Consider the following 22,355-nt stretch of genomic DNA (forward strand, 5'->3'; position numbering starts at 1 on the left):
GCACTTCACACATTTGGCACTATCTTGTTGCATTTGCAAAGGCAGGGCTGCCATGTCTTCCACTTTGTAGACGATTTTGGTCCTATACTTAGTTCCTTTGCCTGTCCTTCCTGCTCTTTATCTCCAGCTGATGTATGGACTTCTTCTTTTCTATTTTCATGTTCATTACTATTTTGTAGATAACTCATGCATTTGTTGGTGCCTTGTCTGCCGTGTTGTATCGACCATCTGCCACATGCAGCCTTTGTAGTTATTTGTGGGTCATTTTATCGATCATATTCAGTCCCACACTTTGTTACCCTGTAGAATCTAACGGTTTCAGGTTTCTTCTTTTCTTCCTGTTGCTTCAGCCTGCAGTATACTCAGAAGAATGACTTTTCTTGATATATAGTTATCGTGCGGTCCGTGTTGCCAGTCTGGCACAGGATGGTGGTGGAATGCATTTGGCTTCTTTAATCATCAAGCATTTTACAGTGTATCTTATTCATCATACCAAGTGATAAATTTTTCTTTTCAATGACCTTAAAAATTTGAAATGATGCAAAGAAGCTGTCTGTTGTCATGTTTCTTCATTGATTTATAAATGGCTCTGAGAGACAGAACAACCACCTCTGAGCAATTGCTTTGTTCTCTGTGTGTCCTCTTTTCTGAGGATGGGAAAGAATTATGTGTGTACTTTTTTGCTACATTGGCAGTGATCCAGAATTTGAGACCATACTTGTCAAGTTTCATAGGGATGAATTGATTGCGTCTTGTGTTTCTTGATAATAGCTGCTCATCCGCGGTTAAATTTTACCCAGGACAGTAAGAATGAGTACTGTTTTCCCTGAAGTTTCCTCACTTCTCAGATACAGGAGCAAATTTTTTGGCTTGCAGGTGTTCCGCTCAGGTTGTTTATTTTGCTGAAATGGAAAAATTTGAGAAGTTCCTGAAATTTGCTCCTTGGAATAACGCCCTTCATGAAAATAGACGAGCAAGAAAGTGACCAAAGATCATGTGCAGGCATACCTTTTGTACAAATGACATCATGAGCATATATGACAGCTATCGATTTTTCCAGTTACCCAAATGTCGTGGTCCAATCATTGTTTTATAATACTTTTTGCATGTTCGATTCTGTGTATTTCTTCTTTGTCAAAAATAAGACTGAAAGCGCTGATTCGTCTACTCATTGGAAAGAGTAAGTAGTGGGACCTCCTCTCTCCTTTAGAACATTCACAGCTGAACTCCTTCCAAAAGACGTTTTTCATGGGCAAAGAATATTACCTGAATGACACGATATAAACTGTGTCAGATTGGGATGTGCCAAGATGTAACAATGAGCAGCAATAACTCTACATGATTGCTGATCGTTGCCACTTCATTGTTAGATTATCTACTTACATCCAGAAGAGAAATTGTAACATTGTCAAATTGACCAATTCTGCCATTCTAGAAACTTGCAACAATGGAAATGTCCTAGAAAATATAAATATTTTGTAAATTGTGATACATAGCTGCTGACTTTTACAGATTGTCCATAATTATTACGGATTTAACACCTTCATTATGTGGTTATGGAGAGGTACTAAAAATTACGGAAATGGTCAGTATTGATTTCATGTTTAAAACAAAATCGGGAAAGATACTGTTTGCTTTCCACCAGTCATATGCTATAAAAATGTTTTATATATTATAAAGAAAATTGGTACACACGTCATCTGTGCACAGAAGTTGTAACCAACTAAGAACCTGCATATATATATACTAGGAATTGATAATGTTCACACGCTTCCAGAACATAGCTCCATGATATTTACACAAGAGAGCAGAAAATACTTAATAAATAATAACAAAAAACATAGCTCCATGATATTTACACAAGAGAGCAGAAAATACTTAATAAATAATAACAAAAAACAATTACATAATAAATAGGAACCCTGAGATCTATGGAGTTTTTAATTTGAATGAGTGACTCTACAAAAAGTCAGACAGTTCCCTTTGTGATTTGTGTGGTATTTCCAGTGATCAGGGTACTTCCGTGTAGTGCACATGCACGGAAACATGTCAGGACTATACGCATGCATTATGCATGGACCGCTGATATTTTTGGTAATCTTAGTAACAACAAGAATACAACATACTAATGTTCTGCAATAATATTTATTAGTTCATTATGAACCGGCTTTTGGCTTTTTAGGCCATTATCAGATAACTTAACAGATAGTCCACACAACTTCAGCAAGAATTCAGAGCTATACAAAGAATGCTGTGCAAAGATATGTGACATCTTGTGACTGTATTGATACAAAACACAAGCATATTTTAATACCTAAAGATACACTGATCAAATAAATCTTACATTACAGTATATTCAAATATTAAAACTATGCCAGCATATAAAACAGAAATGTTCTACAAGTGAATAATGACATAGGCTACTGTGTCATGTGGACAAACTGGTGAATGTGATGAACAGACTGAATAAAGGGAGGGGAAGAAAGTCACCTATGAAAAGTGGGTGTGGAACAGTTATAACAAGCTTATTAGCTAATGGTGAGAGGAATAATAACTGGCCGCTACTTTAATGTGGGTCAGTAGTGGAACTGTGTTTTGTCATTAAGGACCAGGTCAGGACTATTTGATTGGTGTTTATTATGGCCAGAATTTCAAGTAATGTTAGTTTTCTCCCTTTAGTTCATTTATGGAGGACATCACATTTTACATCATATGAATGACATTCATTTAGAGCATGTTCAGTAAAGGTGGAGTCTTCATTTCTCGGTCTCCAGCTTCTTTCATGCTCAGTCAGTCTAGTGGTAATAGCCCTATCTGATGACCCACATATAACTTTCCACACAGACTGTTCTACAGGTGGAATATCTTTCCTGTTGAACAGAAGGTGGGCAACAGTATTCCTAGTGTAAAAAGCCACTGCAGCTTTTTAAGTGATCTTTTTCAGATTTAAATTAAGTAGTGCAGTTTAATTGCAATGCTCACTGGCAGTTCTAAGTTGGGTAGACACTCTTGGCAGCTGCCATTTCTGAATCCACATATTTAAGAGGCACTGGAGCAGATGAAGCATAATCAAGTGAAACGTGTACCTCAGCTTCCTCAAATGTCCTCAAAGTGATTCAACAGATTTGTCAGGCAGAGAAAACGGCACAAATCATTGTACTCTTTTCTTCTGCAACAAAAATAAGAGAAGAAAGTAGCACTTTGATGGGGGCCATGGTATGTTGAGTGTCCAGAGAAACAGGCAAGCTTGACTCAGTGGCCAAGAAGACTTGTTGGGGAACCATTGCTCATAGGTGTGGCAACATTTTCTTCGACAGTTAGTCAGCTGCCATGGATCAGAGAGAGAGAGAGTTGATAGAAGTGATAGCCGAATAAGGTGCAGTTGATCAGGCCATTTGTCTGGCCGTGGCATTCCTCCCAGTCACCCAGTCAGAAATGTGGGGTTAAGCAGGATTACACTATATTGAACTTTCACTGTGCAGCAGATTGTGTGCTGATATGAATTGTCTTGGCAGATTAAAACTGGGTGCCGGGCTGGATTTATCATGGTGCCAGAGAGGATTGCGTGTTCTGTGTATGGAACAAGGTTTACTAAAGAATAGGTTTTTAGTCCGACAATAGAACCTATGCATTGGTGTGTCTGTGCCCCATACATTCAAGTGTACCACAGTTCAATACTCTGCGTTTAATTTTTGACAGGAACAACTGTATATTTTAATGAAGACTTTTCCTTTGTGTTAGATGATGGTGGAAAGGAAATAGGAAACTGTGCATATTACAAATTAAAAAAAAAAAAATTGGTCTGCAGCCTAAACTTTTAGCTTCGAGGTTTTTACGTGTCACAGAATGGTAGGCTCCATTTTCAGTTTACTAATCAGCTAACCATATCTGTATTCTATGTCGATCAAGCTCCAAATTTTGTATCAAGGGAAAAATAAATTACGGAGAGAGAGAGAGAGAGAGAGAGAGAGAGAGAGAGAGAGAATTGCTAGCTAATACCTTCAGGGAGGAAAATGTTTAGTACTGTCAGCACATGCACATGAAAGTAGAAGTTAGGTCATCATCTTAACTTTCAGAACTATTGGTTCCTTCTTCAGGGAGAAGGGAGGTATACAGTGGGAAAAATTAAAACAAAAATTCAGGTCCCTCAGACCTAACGGCGCAGCTCTGGATGAAATGTCAGAAGTGTGAAGAAGTTTCACAAGCTAAGAACATACAATACAGAAGATTCAGCAGCAACCAAGACAACTGGTTCTGAAGTCCTCATTATATTGCTAAAGTTGCTTAAACTAGTGTTACATTTGTTACATCAATTTGTAACAGTGGTGACTGGAGAGAAATAGAACAAACGATGTGATAGTGTATTTTGTTTTTACAGTTTCTGTAATATTGTTAGCATACTCCATTGTACGACTGAGTGTTCCTCACTTTCTGAATTTTCCTGGCACAAATTTTACTTGACTATTGAATAGTAGAACTTTAAAACAGTTTCTTGGTCACAGAGCACATCTTATTTGACCCCAATTCTTTGTTCCTGGAGCCTGTTTTTCCATGTTGTTCCAATTTTCTCCTAACATTTATTTTTAAATATCATCACACATTTATGTAAAATGTATCTGAAATATCTTTCTTCTTAATTTTGTAGGAGTTGGAGACATATTTTCAAAAGAAAGTTGTAGAGAGAAGGAAGTGTATTAACGCTCTCTGGGATAAGCTAAGAAATCTCTGGGTGCGTCTTAAAGAGGATGCAACATATCAAGGAGATTTCTTACGTACCAACACAGGCATTGGCATTTCAACAATGACAGCGGTATGAATCCTCTTGACAGTTATGAAAATATTGTTTTAATTTATGATGTTACTTGACTTTGTCACACCGTGTTGCAGTAGCTTTTCTACATTACTGTATGAAGAATATTTCGAGAGGTAGTACATAATGTTTGTGTTTGTTTGTGTGTCTATCAACCTGCCAGCACTTTCGTTTGGTAAGTCACATCATCTTTGTTTTTAGATATATTCCAAGCAATTATTTAGATATCTTGTCATACATGTGTATCCCAGGTTTCCATGCCAAAGAACTAATTTTGGTTAATAGTATTGTTTGAATGATGTGAAACTGGCAAGTTATATTGTTACAGCCTGTAATTTTATTGTTCACTATTTATCCACCCCACCCCACCAATCCTCCATGAGCCATGGACCTTGCCATAGTGGACTGGCTTGCATGCCTTGCCGCACGATAGGTGCAACCACAGTGGAGAAGGGTGCCCGTTGAGAGGCCAGACAAACATATAGTTCCTGAAGAGGGGTAGTAGTAGTAGTTCAGGGACAGGAGTCTGCATAATTGACTGATCTCATTTTGTAACATAAACCAATATTGGCTTGCTGTGCTGATACTGCAAACACCTGAAAGCAATAGAAAACTACAGCCATTATTTTACCTGAGGGCATGCAGCTCTATTAATGGCTGAATGATGGTGGCATCTCTTTGTGTAAAATGTTCTGGAGGTAAAACAGTCCTCCATTCAGATCTCTGGGCAGGAACTACTTAGGAGGCTGTCATCAGGAAACACTAAACTGCCAGGCTATGGGTTGGAGTGTGGAATGTTAGATCCCTAAATCGGGCAGGTTGGTTAGAAAATTTAAAAAAGGGAAATGGATAAATAGAAGTTAGATTAGTGACATTCGGTGGCAGGATGAACAGGACTAACGGTCAGGTGAGTACAGGTTTATAAATAGAAAATCAAACATGGGTAATGCAGGAGTTGGTCTGATAATGAATAAGAATACAGGTAAGCTACTAGGAACAGACATGTGAATGCATTATCATAGCTGAATAGACACAGAACCAACACCCAATAGTATAAGTTTATATGCCAGCCAGCTCTGCAGATGATGAAGCGAGTGGAGTAATATATAATGAGATACAATAAATTATACAGATAGTTAAGGGAGAGGAAATTTTAATTGTGATGTGGGACTGGAATTAGATAGTAGGAAAAAGATGGGAAGGGTTAATAGTTGGATAATTCGGACTGGGGGTAAGAAATGAAAGAGGACCAACCTGGTAGAAATTTGCACACAGCGTAATTTAGTCATCGCTTACACTTGGTTTACGAACCATGAAAGAAGGCTGTATACATGGAAGAGGCCTGGAGACTCTGTAAGGTTTCCAATTAGTTACATAATGGTAAGACATTTCCTGGGGCAAAGGTGGACTCTGGCCACAATTTATTAGTTATGAACTGTAGAGTGCAGCAGAAAAAATGGATAAAAAGGTAGGAAATTAAGGAGATTGGACCTGGATAGGTTTAAAGAACCAGAGAATCTTGAACGTTTGAGAGGGAGCATTAGGCAACAATAGATTAAAACATTGGAAAGGAAAAGATTAGAAAGCAAATGGGAAATGAAATAGTGAAGGCAGCAGAGGATCAAATAGGTAAAAAGAGAAGGCATTGTAGAAATCATTGGATAATGTAAGAGATGTTGAATTATTAATGAAAGGAGAAAATATAAAAATGCAGCAAATTAAGCAGGCAAAAGCGATGGCAAACATTCAGAAAATGAGATTGACAAAAAGTGGAAAAGACTAAGCAGGAAAGGCTTGAGGACAAATGTAGTGACATAGAAGCATATACAAGTAGGGAAAAGATAGATATTGCCTATAGGAAAATTAGAGAGACATTTGGAGGAAAGGACAGCAGATGTATAAATACAAAGAGCGTAGAAAGAAAGGCAAAGAAGGGAAAGCTGAAAGGTAGAAAGAGTATATAGAGAATCTGTACAAGGAAAATGAACTTGATTGCAATGCTATAGAACTGGAAGAGAATGTAGATGGGAATGAAAATGAGATGAGAGGTATGATACTGGGAGGAGAATTTGATACTGTGGTGAAAAACCTAAGTCGAAATAAGGCCCCAGGAATAAATAACATTCCTTCAGAACTAGTGAAAGCTTTGAGAGAACTACCCATGACAAAACTATTCCACGTGGTGTGCACAATGTACGAGACAGGCAAAATACCCTCACACTTCAAGATACCTATAATAATTCCAATTCCAACGACAACAGGTGCTGACAGGTGTGAATATTACCAAACTATCGGTTTAATAAGTCGTTGTTGCAAAATACTAACACAAATTATTTACAGAAGAGTGGAAAAACTGTTAGAAGCCGACCTTGAAGGAAGATCAATTTGGTTTCCAGAGGAATGTAGGAACATAACTATCTCCAATGTTATTCAGTCTGTACATACAGCAAACAGTAAAGGAAACCAACGAAAAATTTGGAATAGGAATTAAAGTCCGGGGAGAAGAAATGAAAGCTTTGACGTTTGCCAATGACATTGTAATTCTGTCAGAGACAGCAAAGGACATGGAAGAGAAGTTGAACAGATGGACAGTGTCTTGAAATGAGGACACAAGAACAACATTAACAAAAGCAAAACCAAGGTTGTGAAATGTAGTTAAATTAAATCGGGCCATGATGGGGGAATTGGATTAGGGAACATGACACTAAAAGTAGTAGATTAGTTTTCTAGTTGTGTAGTAAAATAACTGATGATGGCTGTGGTAGAGAGGAAATAATGAGGAGGTACTGAATAGAGCTGAAGAGAAAAGGAACTTGGGGCCTAACTTGACTAAAAGAAGGGATTGGTTGATAGGACACATTCTGAGACTAGTTTAGTTTTGAAGGGAAGTGTGAGGGGTAAGAATTGGAGTGGGAGATAAAGTGAAGTAGGTTCAAAAGGGTGTAGATTGCAGTAGTTATTTAAAGCTGAAGAGGATTGCACAAGATATAGTAGTGTGGAGAGCTGTGTCACACAATTTAAAAATTATCATACAATTGCAATAAAGAAATAGTCTTCTTCTACTTTAAATCAGGCATGGAAAGTTCTGGCAGATTGTAAATAATTTAAGAGTAAAGGTACCAGCTTGACAAATAGTAGAGGCATTGAGTCATCGATAGGCACAAGTTTTGAAAAAAAAAAAAAAAAAAAAAGATTTATTTTAGTTATTGCTACACTATCTCAAAATTTTTCAAAGTACAGCGCTTGAGGGTTTACATCAACACACTTTTGCCAGTTACTTTTCCACAACTCACAGGTCCCTGGTAAGTGGATTCTGGCAAGTCCTTAAGTGTATGCATGCAAGCTTCTTACAGCCCCATGATTTTGTCCTTTGAGGGGGGGATTTCACTTCTGGGAGTAGGAAAAAGTCTGCGATGGCAAGCGGGGGCTGTAAAGGAGTTCAGAAATCATCGTGATGCTGCTTATCGTCAGGTTGTTGGTGACCTTGGAGCTGGTGTGGATACGTGTATTTTTGTGGTGTAATTGCCAATTTCTGGTGCTGGCTGGCCTCACTCAGCTGACCCTTCTTTTCAGTCTTTGTCACTTGTGGGTAAAAGGCACCATTCACTGTCTGCCCCACAGGTTCAAATCCCTAGTGGAACCCCCCCCCCCTCCCCCCCTTTTGGTGTCAAAGGAAATGATGGGCTTGACTTTCACTCTGGATTTGCTCATTGGAGCCATTTTTGCATGAGATGCTGCTGCGATGTATGATTCAGAACTTTGCTATTTTGTTTCCGAGTCTTATTCGGATATTCAAGTATCATCTCCTGTGATTATGTTGTTCAAAATGTCAAGGTATTCTTCAGTGTGTTACAGAAGGCCTTCACAAGCACACACACTCACAAATTTTGATGGCATACTCCCCCCATGAACTGTGGACCGTGCCGTTGGTGGGGAGGCTTGCGTGCCTCAACGATACAGATAGACCTACTGTAGGTGCAACCACAACGGAGGGATATCTGTTGAGAGGCCAGACAAACGTGTGGTTCCTGAAGAGGGGCAGCAGCCTTTTCAGTAGTTGCAGGGGCAACAGTCTAGATGATTGACTGATCTGGCCCTGTAACACTAACCAAAACGGCCTTGCTGTGCTGGTACTGCAAACGGCTGAAAGCAAGGGGAAACTACAGCTGTAATTTTCCCGAGGGCATGCAGCTTTACTGTATGGTTAAATGATGATGGCATCCTCTTGGGTAAAATATTCCGGAGGTAAAATAGTCCCCCATTCGGATCTCCGGGCGGGGATTACTCAAGAGGACGTCGTTATCAGGAGAAAGAAAGCTGGCGTTCTACGGATCGGAGTATGGAATGTCAGATCCCTTAATTGGGCAGGTAGGTTAGAAAATTTAAGAAGGGAAATGGATATTACATATAATGGGAATTAGTGAAGTTCAGTGGCAGGAGGAACCAGACTTTTGGTCAGGCGAATACAGGATTATAAATACAAAATCAAATAGGGATAATGCAGGAGTAGGTTTAATAATGAATAAAAAAATTGGAGTGCGGGTAAGCTACTACAAACAGCACAGTGAACGCATTATTGTGGCCAAGATAGACACGGAGCCCATGCCTACTACAGTAGTACAAGTTTATATGCCAACTAGCTCTGCGGATGATGAAATTGGTGAAATGTATGATTAGACAAAAAAAAAATTATTCAGGTAGTGAAGGGAGACGAAAATTTAATAGTCATGGGTGACTGGAATTCGACAGGAGGAAAAGGAAGAGAAGGAAACGTAGTAGGTGAATATGGATTGGTGCTAAGAAATGAAAGAGGAAGCCGCCGGTAGAATTTCGCACAGAGCATAACTTAATTATAGCAAACACTTGGTTCAAGAATCATGAAAGAAGGTTGTATACATGGAAGAACCCTGGAGATACTAGAAGGTTTCAGATAGATTATATAAAGGCAAGACAGAGATTAGGGAACCAGATTTTAAATTGTAAGACATTTCCAGGGGCAGATGTGGACTCTGACCACAATCTATTGGTTATGACCTGTAGATTAAAACTGGAGAAACTGCAAAAAGGTGGGAATTTATGGAGATGGGACCTGGATAAACTGACTAAACCAGAGGTTGTACAGATTTTCAGGGAGAGCATAAGGGAACAATTGACAGGAATGGGGGAAAGAAATACGGTAGAAGAAGAATGGGTAGCTTTGGGGGATGTAGTAGTGAAGGCAGCAGAGGATCAAGTAGGTAAAAAGACGAGGGCTAGTAGAAATCCTTGGGTGACAGAAGAGATACTGAATTTAATTGATGAAAAGAGAAAATATAAAAATGCAGTAAATGAAACAGGCAAAAAGGAATACAAACGTCTCAAAAATGAGATCGACAGGAAGTGCAAAATGGCTACGCAGGGATGGCTAGAGGACAAATGTAAGGATGTAGAGGCTTATCTCACGAGGGGTAAGATAGATACTGCCTACAGGAAAATTAAAGAGACCTTTGGAGAAAAGAGAACCACTTGCATGAATATCAAGAGCTCAGATGGAAACACAGTTCTCTATACAAGGGCAATGTACTTGAGGGCAATATTATGGAAATGAAAGAGGATGTAGATGAAGATGAAATGGGAGATATGATACTGCGTGAAGAGTTTGACAAAGCACTGAAAGACCTAAGTTGAAAGAAGGCCCCGGGAGTAGACAACATTCCATTAGAACTACTGACAGCCTTGGGAGAGCCAGTCCTGACAAAACTCTACCATCTGGTGAGCAAGATGTATGCGAGAGGCGAAATAAGACTTCAAGAAGAATATAATAATTCTAATCCCAAAGAAAGCATGTGTTGACAGATGTGAAAATTACCGAACTATCAGTTTAGTAATTCACAGCTGCAAAATACGAACGCTAATTCTTTACAGACGAATGGAAAAACTGGTAGAAGCCGACCTCGGGGAAGATCACTTTGGATTCCGTAGAAATGTTGGAACACGTGAGGCAATACTGACCCTATGACTTGACTTATCTTATAAGAAAGATTAAGGAAAGGCAAACCTACATTTCTAGCATTTGTAGACTTAGAGAAAGGTTCTGACAATGTTGACTGGAATACTCTCTTTCAAATTCTAAAGGTGGCAGGGGTAAAATACAGGGAGCAATAGGCTAATTACATTTTGTACAGAAACCATATGGCAGTTACAAGAGTCGGGGGACACGAAAGGGAAGCAGTGGTTGGGAAGGGAGTGAGACAGGGTTGTAGCCTATCCCCGATGCTATTCAATCTGTGTATTGAGCAAGCAGTAAAGGAAACAAAAGAAAAATTCGGAGTAGGTATTAAAATTCATGGAGAAGAAGTAAAAACTTTGAGGTTCGCCGATGACATCGTAATTCTGTCAGAAACAGCAAAGGACTTGGAAGAGCAGTTGAACGGAATGGACAGTGTCTTGAAAGGAGGTTATAAGATGAACATCAACAAAAGCAAAACAAGGATAATGGAATGTAGTCGAATTAAGTCGGGTGATGCTGAGGGAATTAGATTAGGAAGTGAGACACTTAAAGTAGTAAAGGAGTTTTGCTATTTGGGGAGCAAAATAACTGATGATGGTCGAAGCAGAGAGGATGTAAAATATATTCTGGCAAAGTCAATGGCAAGGAAAGCGTTTCCGAAGAAGAGAATATTGTCAACATCGAGTATAGATTTAAGTGTCAGGAAGCTTTTTCTGGAAGTATTATCATGGAGTGTAGCCATGAATGGAAGTGAAACATGGACGATAAATAGTTTAGACAAGAAGAGAATAGAAGCTTTCGAAATGTGGTGCTACAGAAGAATGCTGAAGATTATATGGGTAGATGACATAACTAATGAGGAGGTATTGAACAGAATTGGGGAGAAGAGGAGTTTGTGGCACTACTTGACTAGAAGAAGGGATCGATTGGTACGACATGTTCTGAGGTATCAAGGAGTCACCAATTTAGTACTGGAGGGCAGGGTAAAAATTGTAGAGGGAGACCAAGAGATGAATACACTAAGCAGATTCAGTAGGATGTAGGTTGCAGTAGGTACTGGGAGATGAAGCAGCTTGCACAGGATAGAGTAGCATGGAGAGCTGCATCAGACCAGTCTCAGGACTGAAGACCACAACAACAACAACAACCCGTATTCAGTTGCTCACTGCATTATGAGCTTGCACCGAATCACTTGACATTGTTCCACCAAAAAACTCAATCTTGCCTGAACGAAAGCTCGCAGACAACCGGCACTTGGTGCATGGTGAAGGCCACACCCTCCCCCCATGGCGCGAGTGTACTGCGACATGCAGTCACATCAGGAAAAAAAATGTTCCTGATACTTTTTACAACTGCCCCGTGATTGTGGAGGGAGCTATGGATAACAATTTGTTGGTTTGGGAAATGAATCTTCCTGTATTTTCATTTCCCAAACCTGCAAATTGTTATCCTTATCTCCCTTCGCAACCATCTAATTCTTTTATTGGTCCATTTCTTGTGTCTATTCCACATTTTCGTTTTCCTCTCATCAAATATGACCCGGGTTTACCTACAATATCCATATGTTTACCCAACACTCATTTTCATTTTTTTCCTCCTCCCTAGGGACATTCCATCCAAAATGGACCCCCACATCCTTTATCTACATCATTTCAGATAAATATTCCCATCCCTAGCAAAAACTGATATAGTTACTGTATGGAAAGTTCTGGCAGAATGTAGATAATTTAAGAGTAAAGGTAACAACTCACCAAATAGCAAAGGCGTTGAATCATTGAGAAACACACAAATGTACGTGTGTGTGTGTGTGTGTGTGTGTGTGTGTGTGTGTGTCAATAAGATCGTCGATGACTCAACTTTACTTTTCAGTGAGTTGTTACCTTTACTCAAAATTTGTCTGCATTAAATCAAGTTGAGGATGGTAATCAGTTAATGTTTTTCTATTCACAAGTTCAGTTATATTTGGCATTTGTTAACCTCAGCAGTGAGGTTATGCCTGGCCACAAAAGCTGTGGCTGTACTCTCATGAATTAAAACATTATAATATTTCATTATTTCTTGTTATTACAGTTATGATGAAAATATAGTTCTTAAAACACTACACACTTCCTCCAGTCCAGGCAAACTGATCAAATCGATTAGTTTTTTTGCATTAGGTGTGGTGTAGGGTACGGCCTTAGGCAGCCTGTATAAAGACAATTTATTCATTAGTAGTTCCTAAGAAAAGACAAAAAAAACATAATGTTTGGGTACCAAAAGTACCAGTTGTGGGTATGGCCACTTCTGTAATCTCCATTTGTGGTAAGTCGTCAAATTTTTTTATGATGTGTTCTAATGATGGTGATCTCAGGGAAACTTGAAACTTTTTTTGGATGTCATTATTCATTATCAAGAGCCAGAGTTCAAATTTACTGTACTTATGCATGTGACATCAGGTCTGAGACGTAAATGTAGTTAAAAATGTTGCGTAGTACAGCTTGTTGTCCTGATTACTTTTGCATGTATATGTGCAAGTATAATGTCTCTTTACATCTGATGTTTTATTATCTTCAGCAGTTCTGACCAGCTCATGGTCTTTTATTCCTTTGCATACATTTGCATTGTTTTTTATTAAATATTTTGTTTTATAAGGGCCTTCGTTTTCATCCAAGAAATAAGCCTCATTCATCATATGATTTTATAATTTAATTACAGCCTGCAACAGATTATGTGCCTAGAGAAACATGATAATTTATTGGAGTAATGTTTCATTTTCTTTATGCCAATCAAGTCTCCAAAGTGTGTTCTGTTATGTTGTTGGTTTTACTTGGAAAGTGAAGAGGAAAAAGATGGACTGAACAAAGTTTTTCAGTATCCAAAAATTTGACGGAAATAATTGAAGTATCAAATGGAAATTATTATCTCTCAGGCTGAGAAATTGCTAGGTATCATTGACGGAAGTAAAGTAAGGCCAGTTGGTACAGATGCAAAGAACATGTAGGATGAGCGTAATGCAAAAGCAATGCTTTTATTTCGCCTGGTAAGGAATTTGACCAGCTGCAAATAGTCATGTTGTGTGTTACAGCAAACAGTTTGTGGAATTGGCTGAAGATAAGTCATGAGCAATGATCTGCACTAAATAAAGTAGCATTAGAACAACATTGTGATTTCTCTAAATCGCTCCAGGCAAATGCTGGGATGGTTCCTTTCAAAGGGCACGGCCGACTTCCTTCCCTGTCCTTCCCTAATCCGATGAGACCGATGACCACGCTGTCTGGTCTCCTTCCCCAAAACAAACCAAACCATTTGAACAACAGTTCTTTCATTATAATATGTCACTCTGTAAGTACAAAAGGGCTAAAGTTCTGAGTCAGTATCTGCAAAGCAGTTTAAGGAAAAGTTCTTTGAATAATAAGAATGGTGAATGCAGTTACTCTCCTAAGAAAGGTGATTATTAGACTGAATGTAAGAGTAGACTGATGAAATTGTCAAGAGAAAGTCAAGAACGTAAACATAAAACTCTGATGCACAAATCAGGAGTGCTGATCAGAACAGATGACCAGACACAAGGAACTGATTTTAATGCTTATTACCACTGGGTATAATGTTTGGCTTGTTGATAGTGCTGCATCAAAAAAGCATGACTCACCCAAGAAATTGTTTTCAGTGCTTATTACCATTGTATTTAACACCTTCGTCTCTTGTGTCCCAAAGATAATTTAGGGTGCTTTTAACAACAGTCCAGTGCTCAGGTCCAGGAGTGTTAAGAAATTGATTTCCTTGTGTAACAGGAAGCATTATATCAGATCTTGTCACAGTGGCAGCAAACGTCAATCCACTTACAGCCTCATGAAATGGAACATTTTCCATAGTTTTCATATCTTCATTGTCTGGGCACTGTCCTAAATACCGCCGTTAATTGCAGTCAGTGGGTTCTGCTCGGGACTTGCAGTTGTTTGGCACCATACAATCATTCTTGGCGTAACTTCATAAGTCAATCAACTGCCCATTCAGCAGCAAAGCTCAGATAAAGCATGTAAATCCATCTAGGTAGTCTACTGATGCTCCAATGACAAGATCCGAAGTCAGATATAACAACCGAACTGCTCCTTAAGGTTACATGCCTCGACTAATATGCAAACTTCTTTCCTGTTTCTTGTCACAGAGGCAGAATGCCAGTTGTCAGCCAGGTGATATGAAGTCTCAGCATTCACTCCCAGAGGACCACCTAAAACTTAGTCAGTCTTATTTGTACCTCCTGCTGCTTCACCAACAACTGCAAAAGACTGTTGCTAATGCTTCATCTTTACCAATACATTGTGCAGTGTATCACAGAGTGACAATGTATATTTAAAGAACTGTTGTTTCAATGCTATTTTATTGGAGAACCCTTCTCATGAATTATCTTAAGCCAGTTCCACATACCATTTTCTGTAGCACACTACATAAGTTTCCAGCTCGTCGAATTCCATACCAACCAGATAAAAGGCATTGGTTTTGCATTAAGCTCATCCGATAAGTTCTGTGTGCCTGCACCTTCAGCTGCCCTTACTTTACTTCCATCAATGACATGTAGTAATTTCTCAGCTCGCAAGATAATTTCCATATGATACTTCTGTAGTTGAAAGTAATCTCCGTCAAATTTTTGGATACTGTAAAGCTTCATTTGATCCATCATTCACCTTTCCATTTTCCAAATAAAACCCTCAATGTAATTGAATACGCTCTGGAGACTTGATTACCACAGTAAAACCTCATTTTTCTGAATGTGATGAATGTGATTTACTTCTTGGATAGAAACAGACATTTAAAACACAAGACACAAAACATTTCCTAAAAGACAAAAACAACGCAAACATGCAAAGGAGTAGAAGACCATATACTGGTCATAAGCAACAAAGATAATAAAACATCAGACATACAAAAACATTATACTTGCACACAGACATGCAAATGTAATCAGCACAACAAGCTGTGCTATACAGTACTCCCACTCTTGTTTGCTGGTTTTAAAGGCACAATCAATAATGATTTAAAATTGGCCTGAAACTATTCTTTTGGTGGTGTTTTTGTGAACATGACCGTCAACTGATCTAACATTTAAAAACATGAATAGAACCATAATTTATTTCTTCACAAATATAATGAAACTTTATATTGATATGTTCAGTGCCTCTCTAATGCTCATTTTTTCACATTAATTCTGATGCACTTCTATTGCCCCCAAAGAGTGGATTTGGTTGCTTCATGTTAACTGCAAGCTCTTGAAAGAATGTACAAAGCCAGATGATTTCAGCAGCTGTAGCAGATGCTGCAACATACTCTGCTTCTGTCATAGATCTGACTAGACATTTTTGCCTGTAAGTTGTTTATGTAACAGGTCCACTGGTCAGTACACAGACATAGCTCATTGTTGAATGATGAGTATTTGTACCTCCAGCAAAGCTTATTAGCACTGCATTTACTGGTAATACCTTTTTGTCTTGTATCTTGAAGATAGTTTACGATGTGTTTAACAGCAGTCCATTGCTCAGGTTCAAGCTTGTTAAGAAACAGACTTACTTTGACTGACAAAAAGGAAGTCAAAGGCGTAGTATGTGGCCCTGTGAGTGCATTTACTGCTGGTGGAAAAGTACTAGCAAGTGACAGGAAATGCCATGTATAACTACAAAGTCCAGTGCATACCCATTCATGCCATGGCCCCTGAACAACAGGTACCTTCAGTCTATACTAAGACGTGCAAGGCAGAAAAGCGAGTTCCCGACACTTTAACATGACAGAAAACTTTGGGACTCCAGGATCCCTGGGGGTTAGTGTTAGGCTGACAAACCAACCTGTAAACATAAAATGTTCTGAAATCCAGTGAAGAAATGGCTGTCCAGACCTGTTTATGATGAACTGACAGATTTCTAAAGGTGAAATGTTGTAACTCTCTGTCAAGCTGGTGCTTTAAGAAAATTTCTTTGGCAGTTGGATGAATACTGATTGGATATTACAGCTGTTCAGGATGTGAGATAGGTGAAGGAATGATTGAGAAGAAGGATCACTTGATATTTTATAGCTGCCAAAAGAAAGATCATGTTTGTTACTTGTTTTACTGTTAATAAGAGGAAGAAACATTTTATTATGGACTTCCATGTGAAATCAACCATATTGTGCAAACTCAGAATCAAGGAAAAATTTATCTGTTTTATTCTTATATGTGCACATGCTCCAGCTGAAGAGAACAGTGAAGAAGAGAAGTCTGCTTCTTGCAATGAGTTAGATGAACCATACACTGAATGTCTGAGAGGAGACTGTAAGATAATGTTTGGAGATGTGAATGCTAAAATAGGGAAAGAAGATGAATATCAGTCTTGTATTGGAAAATACAGTCCTATAACTCATAATTCAAATGACAATGGGATCAGACTTGTACACTTTGCTTCTTCAAAAAATATGGTAATGGCTAGTACAACTTTTAAGATACACATAAAATGATGTGGAAATATCCATATGAAAATACTTTCAACAAAATTGAGCATCTCCTAATAGATGCAAGACATCTGTCCAGGGTGGTGATTCATCTGGAGAACCTGGAATTATCAGAGAATTACAGTTTTCCAGGAGAAATTGGGAAAATCTCAAGGGAATTTTTGGAATTTCATAAAAACTCTGGGAATTCTGTGTTTTTACCCCAGCATTGAATTTAATTTTTTTTACTGTTATAAATCACAAATTTTATATTTCAGAGTCTGCTAATTATATGAATATTGTTCCATATAGCTTCTTGATACCATCTTCAACCTCACACTTGGAATTTTCAAAGAATTTTTTTTTTAAATCCAGTTTGAGTGCCACCCTGCTGTTTAAACTCATGGATGATAGAAGTTACAGGGGTGCTAATGTTGACTGTGTTCATTACAAAGAATACCTAGCACACTTTCTTGACAGTGAGAGTATTGAGGAAATATGGAAAAACCTAAAAGAACACTTGCAAAAGCTGCTGACGAATGAATTTTTAACAAGAGTAAATTGGGCTATATACAATGACTGGTTTGGTTAAGGGTGCACGTTAGTAACAGCAATTACCAATGAAGCCTACAAGAGAATGCTGCATCAGATAAACTATACCCTGAGATCTGTAAAAGATTATAGAATAGCAAAAATAGGAGAAAAGAGGCTGCACAGAAAGCAGAGGAGAGCGCATGTAAGGAAAGAACTGGGAGAAGTGGAACAACTGAAAGGAATGAGTGAAGTGAGAGCTTTTTGGCAGAAGTTAAATAAGAGCTGAAAGTTTTTTCAGCAAAGGACGAATTTGCATAGAAATACAGATGGTTCAGTTTTTGAGTAGGGATGTAGCAATATACAGAAGAAGGGCTCAGCACTTTGATGAACTGTTGAATGATGGTACAGCTGAGAACAAAGGACTCTCACCCTTCGTAAATGCAAGGAACCCGTATATAAAGGAGCCAGTAAAAATTTCTGTGGACATGGAGGCAGCTATCAAGAAGCTGAAGAATAATAAGGCCCCACAAATTGATCTAATACAAGCAGAGCTCATTCAGAATGCAGGAAAGGAATTTGTCAAACATTTGCACAAGCTTGTAATTAAGATTTGGGTAGACAAATGTATCCCTGACTAATGGAACATAGGCAATATTATGGTGTGCTCTAACTTCAAGGCAATTTTCCCAATACTTACAGCATATAAAATATTCTCCAACATCCTCCTTAAAGGCTTACACCTTATGTTGAAAGTGGTGTTAGTGACTATCAGTGAGGGTTTTGTCAAGGAAGGTCTACTGTTGATCAGCTATTTATGATATGCCAAATACTAGAAAATTGCAAAGATTTTGGGACTGAGACTTCAGATTAGCCTATGACAATATTGACAGAAGGAAGCTGTATACAGCAATGGAAGAGTTAGGCATTGCTAATAAATTGATTGCCTTAATGAAAGCTAATACGGAAAACACTTGGCTACATAAGCACCATATGAAATTTTGTCATAAAAAATTCATTGTACTTGCAAATCAAACACCACAGTTTTTTGTTAAAGTGTAGGTGTAGACTAAAAATGAGCCTTGTTATGTAAAGTAGTGCAAAGTGAACTTGTGTTGCATGGAAGATTATTCTGTGTTGACCTTATATTATGTATACTTACTTGTTATTTATACATGTCAAAGTAGTGGTGTATAAATATTTTGAAGTATATAAATAAACTGTCAAAACTTTACTGACCAACAGATTGGTTTTATAGAACCAGCACACCTTGCTGTAACAGGGTAAAGAAGGGAACCAGCTGAACAATACTACTGCTTGAGCACAAAAAATGTGAATATGCTCCTCTTTAAAAGCTGCTGACAAAAAAGTGAACATTAAAATTAAAGAAAGTGCCCACTTTCCCCCATGCTCTGTATGCAATATGATGTGTTAAAGTTTCGTAGTCTAATGGTCAAAACATCGAGCAAACCATTGGCAAAGACGTGTGGAGAGGAGCCAGTGGTGGTTCAAGAGAAAGTTAGCACACTGTAACTGAGAAAGAAATAGATATTGACAATGTGTGTGTGTGTGTGTGTGTGTGTGTGTGAGAGAGAGAGGGGGGGGGGGGTGAAGACAATGGCAGTGGGCCAGAGAGATAGTGCAAGTGGAAGAGGAGGAGGCAATGAGAAATAACAGCAAGAGAAAGGGATGAAGACACTGGGAGAAACAGACAATAGGAAGTCCCAGTGGGGGAGACACATATATAGACAGTGGCCATGAGAGGGTGATGCTGAGTATGAAGGCATCACTGCAAAGAGAGGCAAGAGGAAAAGGATTTTGAATGTTGTGTATTAAAAGAGTGCGAATATGCTCATATGCCAAAATTATCGGTGAAGAAGGTGGAATGGGAATTGAGGCAGCTGGCTTGTTGTTGTTTCCCAGTTTTTGGTCAGAGTCTTTTAAAGAGGAGCATGTTCACCTTTTTTGCGCTCATATAGGAGCATTTTTCAGCTGGTATAATGAATACGGAGGTTTCCAACATTGAATGGCAGAATCTTCTTGCAATCGCTGGCTGTTGCTCACATTGTGTTTGTCAGCTCAGCATATACAGCTGCTATTGTGAAGATACTTACGTCAGAATGTTGTGTTACTCATGTGCTACATGTGAAACATAAAGTAAGTAACATTTAGTAAATACATGTTACCAGCAGATCAGTGTAGCTTTATACATGTCTTAGCACTTTATTGTACATTATGTACTGTTAAATTATCAAATTTTCCAAAATTCCCAGCATTAATGATTGTGACCAAGAGAGGTGGTGCAGTGGTTAGCGCACTGGACTCGCATTCAGGACGAAGATGGTTCAAACCCGCGTCCAGCCATCTTGATTTGGGTTTCCCTTGATTTTCCTAAATTGCTTCAGGCAAATGCTGGGATGTTTCCTTTGAAATGGCATGGCTGACTTCCTTCCCCATCCTTCCCTAATCAGATAGGACTGAAGACCTCACTGTTTGGTCCCCTCCCCAAAATCAACAATTTATGATTGTGAATAGTGTAGTGTGGGAAGCAGTCAATGGATGGCTATTGAACAGCAAGTCCAAAGCATATTGTGGAATATTTTTGAGTTTTGTTAACTGATACGCCACATCGAGACAACAGTTTTGGCCACAGCAACATCCTTTTCTGCACACGCAGAATACACACCGATAATAAATTGTGGGATGGGAGAAGCATTCATTACTCTTCGATGGCTCATCTGATGATAAGTGCCAGGTTTCCAGTAAAAATATCATGGAGAATAGTAAATGAAGGTCAGCTGTATGCCCAAAACTCCTTTGAATGCTCAGCTTTTTTTTAAACTCACATGTAGTCACTGAATCACATGAAATGTCGCAAACATCAATAAACATTATCTATGTGCATTTTAGCACAATGTTAATTATAATTATCATTGGACGGACTGTCTTAGTTGTCACCACTCACCCAGAAAATATATCAATAACAGAAGCAATTTTTCCTGAGACTAAAGGAATCTGGCCTATTTATGTAATCGCATTATTGAAACAGATGTGACAAGATGACAGGAATCTCAAAATGAAACATATGTTACCTTCTAGACAAAATTTGTGTTTATGGTTGCAGTTCATAATTAAATGGTTAATGTGTAATTAATGTGTAACTGTCACAAGGCACTCTTGGCTTCGATTATGAACGGTACCTATTTTTTTACACATACGTGTTTTCACATGACACACGATCCTCTTCAATCTTGGACATTTTTTTTTTACCCCTTTTTTTTCCCCCTTGAGTAGAGTGAAAGTCTCAATATTAAGTATTCATTGTTGAAAAATAGTAGCTCTTCATAAGTTTCTTAAATTAACCTTCTTTCCTTTTTGTTTCCAGTAAGTTATTTCAGTGGCACAGTGTAGTTAACAGTAATAATGGCTGCGAAAAATTCTACATTTAGCAGATGCAGCAACAATCTTAAAGCCAATTTACACTGATTAGGCAATTGGGGTCATTTACTGATCTGGTAGATATCCCATGTATTGTGTAACAATTTGAAGTAGTATGGTCAAGAACTTTTCGAGATTTTTTCTAACAGTGTTTCCTCTTACATAGTGTCCATTGTAAAGTTTATTAGAGACTAGTGTAAGAATAGGAAATACGTTGGTCAAGAATTTTACAAGATTTTTACCAACATGCATATTTATTTGCCATATATATTAAAAAATATGTAGCTTATGCCTGTTGAAACATTTATTAGAGCAAAATGTAATAATTTGAATTAAATCAGTCAAGATCTTTCCAAAATTTTTGCTGACAGTGTTTCCCTTATATTTATTATATACATATTTATATATCATATATATTTAAAAAGTGTGTATCATCTACATCTGCATTTATACTCCGCAAGCCACCCAACGGTGTGTGGCGGAGGGCACTTTATGTGCCACTGTCATTACCTCCCTTTTCTGTTCCAGTCGCGTATGGTTCGTGGGAACAACGACTATCGGAAAGCCTCCGTGCGCGCTCGAATCTCTCTAATTTTACATTCGTGATCTCCTCGGGAGGTATAAGTAGGGGGAAGCAATATATTCGATACCTCATCCAGAAACGCACCCTCTCAAAACCTGGCGAGCAAGCTACACTGCGATGCAGAGCGCCTCTCTTGCAGAGTCTGCCACTTGAGTTTGCTAAACATCTCCGTAACGCTATCACGGTTACCAAATAACCCTGTGACGAAAAGTGCCACTCTTCTTTGGCTCTTCTCTATCTCCTCCGTCAACCCGATCTGGTATGGATCCCACACTGATGAGCAATACCCAAGTATAGGTCGAACGAGTGTTTTGTAAGCCACCTCCTTTGTTGATGGACTACATTTTCTAAGGACTCTCCCAATGAATCTCAACCTGGTACCCACCTTACCAACAATTAATTTTATATGATCATTCCACGTCAAATCGTTCCGTACGCATACTCCCAGATATTTTACAGAAGTAACTGCTACCAGTGTTTGTTCCGCTATCATATAATCATACAATGTATTCACAATACATTACATTTGTCTATGTTAAGGGACAGTTGCCACTCCCTGCACTAAGTGCCTA

General features: G+C 38.5%; 1 protein-coding gene across 2 annotated transcripts in view; it reads left to right on the plus strand.

Moving 5' to 3' along the window:
* LOC126236917 (protein regulator of cytokinesis 1-like) overlaps positions 1–22,355 on the plus strand; it is a 231,708-nt gene that overhangs the window by 120,637 nt on the left and 88,716 nt on the right. For both annotated transcript variants that reach the window (XM_049946571.1, XM_049946572.1), the window contains exon 7: positions 4,646–4,810. In XM_049946571.1, the coding sequence (XP_049802528.1) occupies positions 4,646–4,810 (165 nt within the window). The remainder of the gene's footprint in view (positions 1–4,645; positions 4,811–22,355) is intronic.

Source organism: Schistocerca nitens, chromosome 2, assembly GCF_023898315.1.
Source record: "Schistocerca nitens isolate TAMUIC-IGC-003100 chromosome 2, iqSchNite1.1, whole genome shotgun sequence".
NCBI classification, from domain to species: Eukaryota; Metazoa; Arthropoda; class Insecta; order Orthoptera; family Acrididae; genus Schistocerca; species Schistocerca nitens.